This window comes from Coregonus lavaretus (assembly GCF_964263955.1).
Source record: "Coregonus lavaretus genome assembly, chromosome: 5".
NCBI lineage: Eukaryota > Metazoa > Chordata > Actinopteri > Salmoniformes > Salmonidae > Coregonus > Coregonus lavaretus.
In genome coordinates this window covers 22,967,643-22,980,683 of record NC_139992.1, presented here as the reverse complement: position 1 = coordinate 22,980,683, position 13,041 = coordinate 22,967,643, and the positions used below count along the sequence as shown (strand labels likewise).

The following is a 13,041-nucleotide window of genomic DNA, read 5'->3' as shown; positions in this document are numbered from 1 at the left end:
GCCTCAGGGTGGACTTGACTTCCTGCTATTATGATTAGTTTATTGAAACTACTATAAATAAACGTCTCTATGGGAGTCTCTATTGCAGGACCAAGCTGGTTTCCTGTCCTGTGTTGGCTTGTATTCCCTAGGCTGTGTGTGATCAGGTGCTATGGTCCCAGTCGTCCAATGGTTTGTTTTCTGACTCACAAACACACACACACACACACACACACACACACACACACACACAAACACAAACACATACTTTTCATGCCATTATTCTGAATGGCTCCGACACACACACCCATCATTGTTTAGTATGAGTCAGGGTTGTTGTTGACGTGACCTAAGTTGGTCTGACCTGCCCTGACCCTGCCTCATAGGGAGGAGGTGGACTTGATTTGGATGCTAATTGGATATGACTGTAGCAACAGCTGCTTTGTCCGGTGTCCACAAAACACTCAGAAGATGTGGAGAGAGTCTCCTGGTCTGGAGTTATTGACTGGTTGCTTCAGCCAGAGTAAACATGGTCAGGGTTAAGGACAGACTCACAGACAGTCCTCTCTACCTCACTCTCCTTCTACCTCACTCTTCCCTCTCTCCCTTCCTCTTCTACCTCACTCTTTCCTCTCTCCCTTCCTCTTCTACCTCACTCTTTCCTCTCTCCCTTAGTTTCTACCTCACTCTCCAGTCTCTCCCTTCCTCTTCTACCTCACTCTCCAGTCTCGCCCTTAGTTTCTACCTCACTCTCCAGTCTCTCCCTTAGTTTCTACCTCACTCTCCAGTCTCGCCCTTAGTTTCTACCTCACTCTCCAGTCTCGCCCTTAGTTTCTACCTCACTCTCCAGTCTCTCCCTTAGTTTCTACCTCACTCTCCAGTCTCGCCCTTAGTTTCTACCTCACTCTCCAGTCTCTCCCTTAGTTTCTACCTCACTCTCCAGTCTCTCCCTTCCTCTTCTACTTCCCTCCTGTCACTCAAATCTCTTCAGAACTGTGCCTCAAGCCATGCTTTTCAACCTATAATTTATTGTTTATGGAACAGCATGAATTTTGATTTAATGATTTGATTTAGTTTCTAATCCGATAAAGGCTGCAGTATTGTTGAAATTCTAATATTTTATTAGAGAAAATAATAATGTAATTATACAAAAATGTATGCTTGTTTTGTTAATAATAATTTTGTCAGAGATGTCTAAAACGTAAATGTAGAATCTACACATTACAGTTTCCTTTTTCTTTGTCTCAAAGCCCATCCAACATATACATGTTTGGAGCTACATTGACTTCATGACCTAGAAACAGTGTAAACAGTCATATTGGGAAATCATTAGACTTGTCAGTATGGTAAAGTAAACATTAAATTGTATGTGTGGCTTTCACTGGGGAGAGCTTGTCCATAACACACTGCAACAGAACGGGTTTGTGGGTAGTCCCTTCTCTCCACAGGTATTTCCTTATGGGGAGACCCGTGGTGCGTGTGTGTCGGCGTGTGTGTGTCTGTGTGTGTGTGTGCATGCATGGGGAAATATGGTTTACAGCCTTCTGTGTTCTCTCTTTGCAGCATGTTATTTTATGAGCTTGTTTTCTCAATAATAAGAGTTTCAGTCCCTGATGTGATTTGCAGACTCCAGCGTGTATGTGTATGTGTGTTGCAGGGTTGGTGGTGTATCTCTCTGGGCAGACAGACAGAGTTGTGTATCAGCTGAGTGGAGGGAGGAAGTAGGGATAGTATTATTTCCGTTCCAAGGCTGACCGTGCATCTCTCTGAGGGGACTGTATTGGGTCCCATGTAACCCTCCTCATCACAAGGAGTTCAAGTATGGCTAGTGTGCCAAACGGCTAACCATCCATGTCCTTTCTCTCCCCCTCCACCCTGTTCCAGGCCAGTCAACCTGCTCATGGACAGGAGTAGTTCTGAGGTGGTTCCATCGTTGGACACCATGGGGGATTGGCTGGACAGCGTGAGGACTCTGCCCTGTAAGGAGGCCTTCTCTGGGGTCAGCTACAGCTCCTGTGACACCCTGCCCAAGACCTCCGCAGAGTAAGAATGCTTCTTATGACGCTCTGTAGTAAAACTCAGACTCACACTTACAGGACTCACTGAAGACTCGCTGAGGAACCAATGGTCCAGTGAAATTTACGTTTTTTGGCTTGCAAGTTGTTGTATGAAATGAATTTAACTTAAAATAATATTTTACCAAATTTTGGAATACCCTGACATTTTTGTGTCTGTGAGTGCAACAGGGGGTGAGGCCCTAAGTGATTTAAAGAGCTCAGACAAGACACTTAAAACAGGACTTTCCCCTGAGAAAGTCTCTCATGCCACAGCAACCCAGATTTAATACAGCTCACACCCACCCACACTGAGACCCCAACATGTTTACAATCTGCCTCCATTACTCGGAGGCACCGCTGTGGGTCTAATCTGTTAACCATGGATAGCAGCGTTTGATTGTAATCTGTAATGACAGAGCTTTAGCCATGCTACACAGAGACCAACCATACAGAGAGAGAGAGAGAGGAGAGAGAGAGAGAGAAAGAAAGAGACAGAAGGAAAGAGAGAGACGGAGAGAGAGAGAAAGAGAGAGAGAGAAAGAAAGAGACAGAAGGAAAGAGAGAGACGGAGAGAGAGAGAGACATCTTGTAAAATCTAAGCTCCAGTTCTGACAGGATCTACAGGCTGTGAACAGCTTTAGTAGAGTGGATCTGGCAGGATCTATGATCACAACCCCCAACTCATCGCAACCTCTCGCTCTAATAATAAACCTCTCTTTGGGCTCTCGGCTCCACAATGCTGCTCATGTGGGTTTCATGGGAAATGTAGTGATTTGGCCCGCTGGAGGCTTTCTCTCTCTGTCCCTTTCTTTCTATCTAATTTTCATCTCTCATTTTCCTCTCACATTCTATCTCTTGCTCTCTTTCTCTCCCTCTCCCTCTCCCTCCCCCCTTCTCCTTCCCTCCCTCCCTTCCCTCCCTCCCTCCCTCTCTCTCAGCGGAGGATGTGGCCTTTGGGGACCTGCTGTTGTGTTAATTGATGAGGTATTTGAGAGTGTAAATAATTTGACAGTTGTAATCAGGCTGATCAAAGCAGATGTCTGGGTGCCATGCTCTGGTCTCCCTAACCCACTGGACTACACAGCGACTACACACAGTCACTACACACAGCGACTAAACAGCCTAACAAAAGGCCCAGGCAGTAATTACCACGTTGCCTTTTGTTCTGATGTCAATATAAATAATGAAATGCAAATAGCGTATTAAATTATCTCCTCACCCATGGCCTAGTTTAATTGCCTTAGAGAATGCCTGATCTGTCCAACAGAACAATGCCTTATAAGGAGAGAGGACTCTCTCTTTCCCTTTCTCTCTGTCTCTCTCTCTCTAGATACTGTTGTAGCAGCACATTCTCTTACAGGAAGAGTTTTTTCTCAGGACAATTAATCAATTTCATCAATGAGAGCTTCCCTTAAACCAATCACTACAGAGTCACAAAAAGGCTTCCTTTGCAGACTCAGTAGAAATACCACATACAGTATTGATGGAATACATCACAGATTAACTGTATAGCCTACACATGGTTTCTGCTAACAGGATCATTCTACAGCATCTCTGATTCTCCTCTCATGGATCATAATGGGATCAAAACAGGAATTGGATCAAGTGTGTGTGTTTTAATCCTCCAAGGGTATACCTCTGACACATCCAGTCCTGGACCGTAGTATATCACTCGATTGATTAGTAGTATCTTAATCCAGTCCTTCATATTCAGCAGGAGACTACCCCTGGCACATGCTCTGACCTCTGTTTGTCTGCCAGACTAAACTAATCAAACCCTATACCACTCCTTAATCCACTGACACAATATACTTATAATGAATAGACAGAGAGGTGGGTTTCAAATGGAGGTTCTGGAAGTTCTGAGGACGGGTGGTACAGCCTAAGGAATCATACTCCCTCCCCTCTGCCGTTCTCTTGTCTGTCTCTCTGTCTCTCTGTCTTTCTGTCTTTCTGTCTCACTGTCTCACTATCTGTGATGGAAGCCTGATGAGTCAACTCTAACCACTTCTAGTGACACACAGCAGCAGGAATGAAGTCTCTGTATGCTCTCACAGTGAAGAGCCTCTTCAGAGTTCTAGATGAGACAGCCCTTTCTGTCTGGGTGGCAGTTAGCTGCTCACTGTAAACACTACCACCATATCCATTATGGTTCATTCTCATTGATCATGTGTCAGAGGAGGAATATGAGTTTGGGCCCTGGTCTACTTAAACTCGACAGATGATGAGCTCTACTTCAAACACTTCAAAATGGAAGGGACAAAGCACAACCACAGTCATTTGTTTTTATCAGTTTTATTGCATGAGTCATTCACTGTCTAGACTGTTTTCTATTTATGTGTCATACTTTATGTATTCATGTTTTATGTCCTTTATTAACTATATTTAATTATTTATTTGTTTATTTGTAACACGCTGTTCATGGTGTTAACGCTGTGTACCCATAAGCCTTTTTGAGAGACTGTTGCCTGTATGGCTGTGTGACATCCATTGGCCTGAGACGTTTTATTCACATTCCCTGGCCCTGCCTCCTGCCTGTCTGTCTGTACTGTAGAATCTGTCTGACGGAGGTCCAGCACCACGTCACAGCAGCCACCTGCCCAGAGTGGGAGCCTTCTATGGGGATCACCACCCTCTAACCCCCTCTCCTCTCCATCCCCTACTCCAGAGACACCGGATGGTGGGTGGATCACAGTGCACTCTCTGGCTGCCCTCCAAACTATAACCCCCTGCTTGCATCAAAATAACTTTATAAGGAGTTTTCATGTTTTGTGTTGTGTGCACCCTACAGACTAGCAGAGAACTGAAGCTTAATGTAAAACTAAAGCTATGTTAACTGAGCGGGTTTTAGCTGCGCTGTTTCTAACTAAGATCTGCTTTACTAATATGTGTCTATAACCACAGTCACCTACAGGAGCTGAGCTGAAGATGTCTTGTCCACTGATGTACCATAATATCCCACTGCTGTACCTAATATCACCATGCTGCTACATACAGTCCACTAGATGAAACATAACACACTTGTTTGAGTGTCTTTATGAAATGCTGTGTGTAACCCATTCTGTGGGCCTATGTTGTGACGAAGCTTGCTCTAACCATTTAATTTATTATGCATTTATTATCCACCTATTTGTACCAGTGCTGCTCCCTTCCAAAGACACACACACATACACGCACTACACACACACACCACTTCAGACTAAGCATGATCAAAAACTGCCCAAGGCCACTCTCCCATCAGCTCTGGCAGCCCATCGACCTTGTGATTGACAGGCCAGCGGAAGGGGGAGGGGGAGGGGAGGCACTGACGGCATGTCATTAATGTCACTGTGTGTCACATACTGAAGCACTAACTATCTCTCTCTCTCTTCTCTCGTCTCTCTTCTCCCCCCCCCCCTCCCCCTCCCCCTTTCTCTCTACAGGGACCTAAAGAAGGTTGGTGTGACTATCGTCGGCCCCCAGAAGAACATTGTGAGCAGCATCAAAGCACTAGAGAGCCACAGTAAGAATGGCCCTGTCCCAGTCTAACCTAACCAAGCCACTAGAGATCCACAGATTGGCTGACTGGCTGCCCTCTGGCCCCCATTCCAATCTGGATGAAGCCATTCTGGGCCCCGTTCCATTCTGAATGAAGCCCTTCTGGGCCCCGTTCCATTCTAAATTAAGACCCTCTGGGCCCCGTTCCATTCTGAATGAAGCCCCTCTGGGCCCCGTTCCATTCTGAATTAAAGCATCTCCTTTTCAGCTCCTCCCTCCACTCCAGTGAGACCTCTGTGGACGTTTCAATTATGTTCATTCCACGAGGGAGCCCTCCCATTTCGAGGGGTAGTGATAGGGAGTGAAGGATGGGAGAGGAGGGGCTCGTAGTACTTTGGATTAGAACAGCCCTCTGATCTCTGTAACATACAGGAAGGAAGTCCCAAACTAAAGGAGGAAGTAGACATTAGAAGAGTGGTGCAGAGGAGGTCAACCGCTCTGGAGTTTGATGATGTCACCATGATGTCTTGCCCTTACCCTGAACCCAGGGCAAGCAGTCAGACCGACAGACTGACCGACCAACTCTTCGACACTCCGCACCAATGCTGAGATGCCTTACTGAGAACACAGGAAAGGGGGGGAGAGAACCTGGCCTTGGACCTTAAGGGCATGGGGATAAAGGGCCGGCGCTGGGATTGGAGAACCTGGGATAGCAGGTCCCTGTGTGTGACTTATAGTGGAAAGGGGCTTGTTGAGAACTGAACTAGTCATGATCTGATCCTGTGGATTTGACTGACAGATCTTAAATTCTGTAGAGGGGGACGTTAAATGCCTTGAGGAGAACAATGCAGACAGTAGCAGCAGCAGAAACCCACTCACATCAACCTGCAGCAAACAGAAGCAGACCTGGAGACTCCCACCGCTGAAGACCCTGCACTCTCTCACAGAGAAGGACTGATACCACTCTGTGTGTCTGTGTGTGTGTGTGCACCTATGTCCCTGCATGTGAGTGGGAAGGTATACTCAAGAGAAAATCAGCTTGAGAAGGAAGCCAAACCATTTGATGGTCACCCATACTAGAATAAGCCATGTACCCCCTATAGACTAATGTCTGCAAACAGTCAATGTCAAACACAGAGCAATAATCATAACAATCAGTTTATCAGTTTGATCAACCTGAAGCCATGAGTCTCAGACATGTACAGTTTGCTCTGATGGTAAACAGGATATATCAAACCACATACAGAACTGTAACTAACTACCACCTGTCTGCTTATCATACAGAACTGTAACTAACTACCACCTGTCTGCTTATCATACAGAACTGTAACTAACTACCACCTGTCTGCTTATCATACAGAACTGTAACTAACTACCACCTGTCTGCTTATCATACAGAACCGTAACTAACTACCACCTGTCTGCTTATCATACAGAACCGTAACTAACTACCACCTGTCTGCTTATCATACAGAACCGTAACTAACTACCACCTGTCTGCTTATCATACAGAACCGTAACTAACTACCACCTGTCTGCTTATCATACAGAACTGTAACTAACTACCACCTGTCTGCTTATCATACAGAACCGTAACTAACTACCACCTGTCTGCTTATCATACAGAACTGTAACTAACTACCACCTGTCTGCTTATCATACAGAACTGTAACTAACTACCACCTGTCTGCTTATCATACAGAACCGTAACTAACTACCACCTGTCTGCTTATCATACAGTAGGTAATGATGCATCACTCCAAGCTTCCTAGTTCCTAGCCCTAGTGTGAAATCTCAGGATGTATATTATTCATTCAAACTGAAGCAGGATAGAGAGAAAGGAGAGGGAGGGAGAGAGAGAGGTAGAAGTAGAGAGAGATGTAGAGGGAGAGAGAAAAAGAGAGGGAGCTGTAGAGGTAATGAGAAAGATGGAGAGAAAGAGAGAGAGAGGTAGAGAGAGAATACCATGCCGACTACTTCAGAGCGTATTCTGCTCTGTAAGGTAGATAGATGAAAATGAACAACACCATCCCAGAGCTGGTGGGGATCTCACAACTCTCTGGATAAAAGGAGTGTATTACATCGCTACAGCAGATAAGGATTCTCTCTGATATGAACAGTGTGTGTGTGTGTGTGTGTATGTGTGTGTGATATCACCTCCGTCCATCCCCTGCCCGCCCTTAGCTGCTGTTACGTGTTCTGTATAGCATGTACATATGTAAAACAACTGTGTAACCATATCTACTAGCAGTACAGTCCCCTTCCATGGCCATCCCTTTGTACAAATGTTTCTATGTATAAAAGAATGAACAGAAATATCTGTGCAACATTTTAAAAAGACAAACATTCTTTGTATAATATTTTATGTTATTTTGTATTATATTTGTTTTTTTACAGTTAAAAAAAGCAATTATAATAACCTATTATTTATTTGTTAACATATACAGTGCAAAAGTGTAATGTTTTTTTTGTAGCATACCGTAATCTATGACATGGTTGGTTCTGTGGCAGCGTCCTCAATGTTTTCTATTTACTTTATAAACATGAATATTTGGAAGAGCAATACTGTTATGCACCCCATCCCTACTCTTTTTGCTTTCTTTAGATTAACGTGTGTGTGCGCCGGTGCGTGTGTGTGCTTGTGTGTGTGGGCATGCGAGTGTGTGCGTACGACGCGCTTGCGTGCGTAAAGGCCTTGTCTACTAATGTAAAATGATTTGTAGTGGAAACATTTATATTTTTATAATAAACATTATCAAAATATTTTCAAAAAAATGAATGCGGATAAAATTGTCCCTATGATTCTTTCTGGTGTTTTACAGCTTTGGGACAAAGGAACAAGGCACCAACTTTGCCCCAAAAAGCTAAACCTCTTTCTCTTCCTCACCTCTTCCTCTCTGCCCCGTCTCTACCAGACATCTGGTCTCCAGCTCTCCTCTCTAGTCCCCACAGAGCTTCTGTTGTCAATCCCTGTTCTTCTGCTCTGAGTCAGGATCCATGTTCAGGGCCACTTCCAATAAGGCCTTTCATATACTGTAGAGCAGGCCCGGCGTAGTTAGCAGGTAGATTTATAGTGTGATTTTAATGCAGCTGATCTTACAGGGTTGTAGAGCAGGGCAGTGTCTTGGGGGATGTCTGAGGGGCTGACTGTGTGTGTGTGTGTGTGTGTGTGTGTGTGTGTGTGTGTGTGTGTGTGTGTGTGTGTGTGTGTGTATGATGGTGACTGATGGTCTCTGCTCTCCCCTGAAAGCCTGACGTTCTCCAGATGGCCTAGGGAAGATGGAGAAGAGGAGTGAGGGAGAGGGATAAAGGAAAGGAAAGGGGGTGAGCTGGATATTGTCCCCCAGTCAGGGAACGATGAACACAGTATGTTACACATTGCTGCTCCAATTTGTTCTTTACTGTGATCTAAAACCCCTGAGCTCCTGGGAGCAAGAACTGACAGGGGAGAGATGGAGGAGAGGAGCGAGGGAGAAGAATAGAGAGAGAGTGAGATTATCCAGCAGCAGGAGGACAGGAGACAGGTGAGAGAGGGGTAAAGAGATAGGAGATAGATGAAGGAAGAGAAAGAGAGACTAAGCAGTAGACAGGAGGACAGGACAGGAGAGGAGGCAGGCAGGGAGGCAGGGAGGGAGGCAGGCAGGTAGGGAGGCAGGGAGGGAGGGAGGCAGGCAGGGAGGCAGGGAGGGAGGCAGGTAGGCAGGCAGGGTGTCTGTGTCCATTGTAACAGTGAGAGCCCAGTAGAACACAGTGTTATGCTAACACAGCCAGGCAGGGAGGTTAACAGGACCCGTTTATCACCCGTCCACACCATGTGCTGTCTAACTCTGTTCCCCTGGCAGCAACCGGCCCAGAAAGCATGGTTCCACTTGGGGAAGAGTGATGAGGAGAAAGCATGTTTCTGCTTTGTAAAATAACTCTTCCAATTACAACACTCTAATGTCTCTATCATATTTTTAATCCCTCTCTTATCAACCCTTCCATACTTTCCTCTTCCTACCCCTCCCCCCAACCCCTGCCATACCCCCTCCTCCCAACCTTGGACCCTATCGCCTCTACCCTGTGGAGCACACCCTATCTTCCCCTACCCTCCAACCTTTCTACCATGGACCCCTACTTAATGCCAGGACTCAAACCTTCTCTCCCTTCCTTTCCATCCTTCCCTCCCTCCATCCCCTTGGCCCTAGCTGTCACAGTAAAAAGTCTCCAGCTGTGTGCAGCTGCAGTGCATGGCGTGACGCCATGTTGGAAAGACATTGGCCCTGCCTTCTACTGCTGCTGCATGCTGGGAGGATGTCATCCATACACACATGGCACACACGTTCGCAAAGGTGCATTTCTACACACACACATACATACACACGCACGGCCGCTGGGAAGATGTCATCCACATGGTAATATCCTGTAGGTCAGAGGTCAGTGATGAAGACCAGAATGTCAGGTATGAATCATCTCACCAGTGTTAGTTATGAATTGCTCGGTTCGTTCCTCTGCTTATGGGGAATGATAATAACTTCATTTTCAAAAGAATATGCTGAGAAATATTGAATGTATTCACACCCTTCACTCAATTGACTGTTAATGAGAGCAGGACAGACAAACCACAGGGACAGACTGGCTGTGGACTGACAGATGAGGCCAAACGGCAAACAGAGAGCTGACACACACACACAGAGACGATGTTGCAGGATGGATGATGCCTGTAGCCTGTAGCCTGTAGCCTGTAGCCTACACGCTGGCTCTGGTCTCCAAAGAGCCTCTTCCCTGACTGACTCGTCAATCTCCTGGCAACAGGGACAACTGTGTGTGTTTGTGTGTGTGTGTGTCACCAGGTCACAGTACTCCAGTGCCTGCTCTCCTTAGCTGTCTCCGTAACAAACGATGTGCCACAGAGTGAAATTATCATTACAAATGCGCCACCATTATACCTCTTCTCCACTGGTGGTAACAATGAGACGCATCAATACTGCTGTGTTCTCACTTTCTTAGCATAGTTTTACAGGCAGTATTCTTCTGCCCTGAGTCTGTCTCTCTCTGCCTGCCTAGGTCCATTACCGCAGGACTGCATGGTGTTGAGCTGTGTTGGGCTCCCCAACATCATGATAGTGTAACCCATCCAGTCATTACAGTGTAACCTTACGCTAAATCACAACAATAGATCACCAACAGGCTGTTGTAATCTGGCCAGGACTGAGTGGACATGAAATGGTGTTTGTCTGGACTGGAGAGTGCTGACTGTAACTGTTACACTGATGTCTGATTGCTAATGAACACACACACACACACACACACACACACATCAACACATACATACACACAGCTGTCGCTCTGATGTCTATCGCTAACACTGCTCTCTCTCTCTCGTTCCTTCTTTCACACTCCCTCGTTCACCATGATAATTGATTTTAGATAAAGGATGAGTGATGTGGAGGGTCTGCTGGTGGAGTGATGTCACCATCCTCTCTTCTCTCTCTGTGGGGTTGGTTTACCGGTAGAGCTGACTGACTTATCCAAATACATTCCAGTTCTAATTCTAGATTTCAAATCCAAATCCAATTCCATTCAGATCTACAAGAAGTGTCCAGTTGTCATGTTGTACGAAAACACCAACACGTTTCTGTAATGTGTTGGTGGTTGTTGCCTTTAATCCCTCCTCCTCCCACCTCTCTCTCTCATACTCTCTCTCCACCTGTCTCTCTCCCTCTCCCTCTTCTTTCGTTACAGAATGCTTCCATGTTGTCCAGACATGACCAGTCATTTCCGTGTCTCCCCAGTGGAACCTGTTCCAACCTCCACCACACCAATACCACAGCTAGCCACACTGTAATACCACTGTAACTACACAAGAATGCTCCCCATTGGACTCAAGCAGGGGCAGACTGGGACCAGAAATCGGCTCTGGCATTTCTAACACACTGGACAATTTTTTTCCTTGAGGCCCCCACAACGGCCCATTTTTTTCCTCGAGTCCCCACACCGGGCCTTTTTATTCTTTGAGGCCCCCATTATTAGCCAGATAATGATCACTTTGCTAAAAAAGACAGGCCCAATAGGCAAAGAATGGACCAGCCCATCTGGCATCATGAGGGATGCCATTTTAAATGTATCACAAGTAGTTGCAGAAGAGATTAAATGTTATACAGCCTAAGACGCTGAAATTGTAAGCACACAGTACTTTTATTTCCGTTGCTCTCTCTCTCTCTCGCTCTCTTCTTTTTTCTTACTGTATTTACTTTCACCTGATTAAGGCATGATAACGAAGAAATTGCTATATATATATTTTTATATATATTTTATTTATGAATTTTCTGTTTTACAAGCAGACAGATAATGAAAGCAAACAATACATTGAGAATGCCAATTCCTTTCCTTTGGCAAAAAACAACACACAAAAAACAAGAGGTGGGCCTATCACGCTGGCCAGGACAAATGATCAATGTATACTTTAGAAGTGTCTCATCTGCACATGACTGCACATAGCATGGACACATTGTACTGACATTCACTACGCAGCAGTTGGGAATGGGTATGGGGGCTGAACACGCAGCAACCCAGACCCATCTGCTGTCGAAGATTACACATACTGACAAAAAATAGGACATTTGTGGTTGACTAGGGCACATTTAAGTGTGGCCAAGACTATATATATGTATATATATATATATATATATATATATATATATATATATATATATATATATATATATATATATATATATACACTGAGTATACAAAACATTAAGAACACCTGCTTTTTCCATGACATAGACTGACCAGGTGAATCCAGGTGAAAGCTATGGTCCCTTATTGATGTCACCTGTTAAATCCACTTCAATCAGGTTGTAGATGAAGGGGAGGAGACAGGTTAAAGAAGGATTTTTAAGCCTTGAGACAATTGAGACATGGATTGTGTATGTGTGCCATTCAGAAGGTGAATGGGCAAGACAAAATATTTAAGTGCCTTTGAACTTTAGCAAGTGCCATGCTCTACCAACTGAGCTACAGGGGACTACAATACAGTTTTTAGTATGTCGATGGACCGTAAAGGCAATCATACTACCAACTATCACCCTCTGGCTCTCAAAGAGATTACGAACATTATGGACATGTTGGAATTGACGGATATTTGGAGGCTTAAAACCCCAGACATCGTAAGATATACTTGGAGGAGGATTAATCAAGCTAGATGGATTTATTATTTTCTGGTATCCTTTTCTATGGTGCCAAATGTGAAAAAAGTACAATTGAGGTTTGAATGTTATCAGACCATCAGCTAATAGTCCTCCATGTAAATATGAAATACTTTCTTAGCAAAAACTAAGGAATTCATAATACTTTTTCCGGTACAATACAGGTTCAGCGGATGCCTTTAAGTGTGCCTTTAGAGGCCATTCAATTACATTTTCATCCCAAAACAAAAACGTTATCGGTCAACAGACAGAAAACTTACAGCAAAAATAGAAAGTAGGAGCCTGTCACGCCCTGGCTCTGGGGACTCTTAAATGTTGAGCCAGGGTGTGTAGTGTCT

At 44.9% G+C, this 13,041-nt stretch overlaps 1 protein-coding gene across 1 annotated transcript in view; it reads left to right on the top strand.

Annotated features, from left to right (window-relative positions):
• LOC311129195 (ephrin type-A receptor 3-like) overlaps positions 1-8,292 on the top strand; it is a 77,754-nt gene extending 69,462 nt beyond the window's left edge. Inside the window, exons 9-10 of the mRNA XM_084161506.1 lie at positions 1,864-2,022; positions 5,459-8,292. Of these exons, the coding sequence (XP_084017632.1) occupies positions 1,864-2,022; positions 5,459-5,564 (265 nt within the window). The 3' untranslated portion in view covers positions 5,565-8,292. The remainder of the gene's footprint in view (positions 1-1,863; positions 2,023-5,458) is intronic.
• Positions 8,293-13,041: the final 4,749 nt, after the last annotated feature.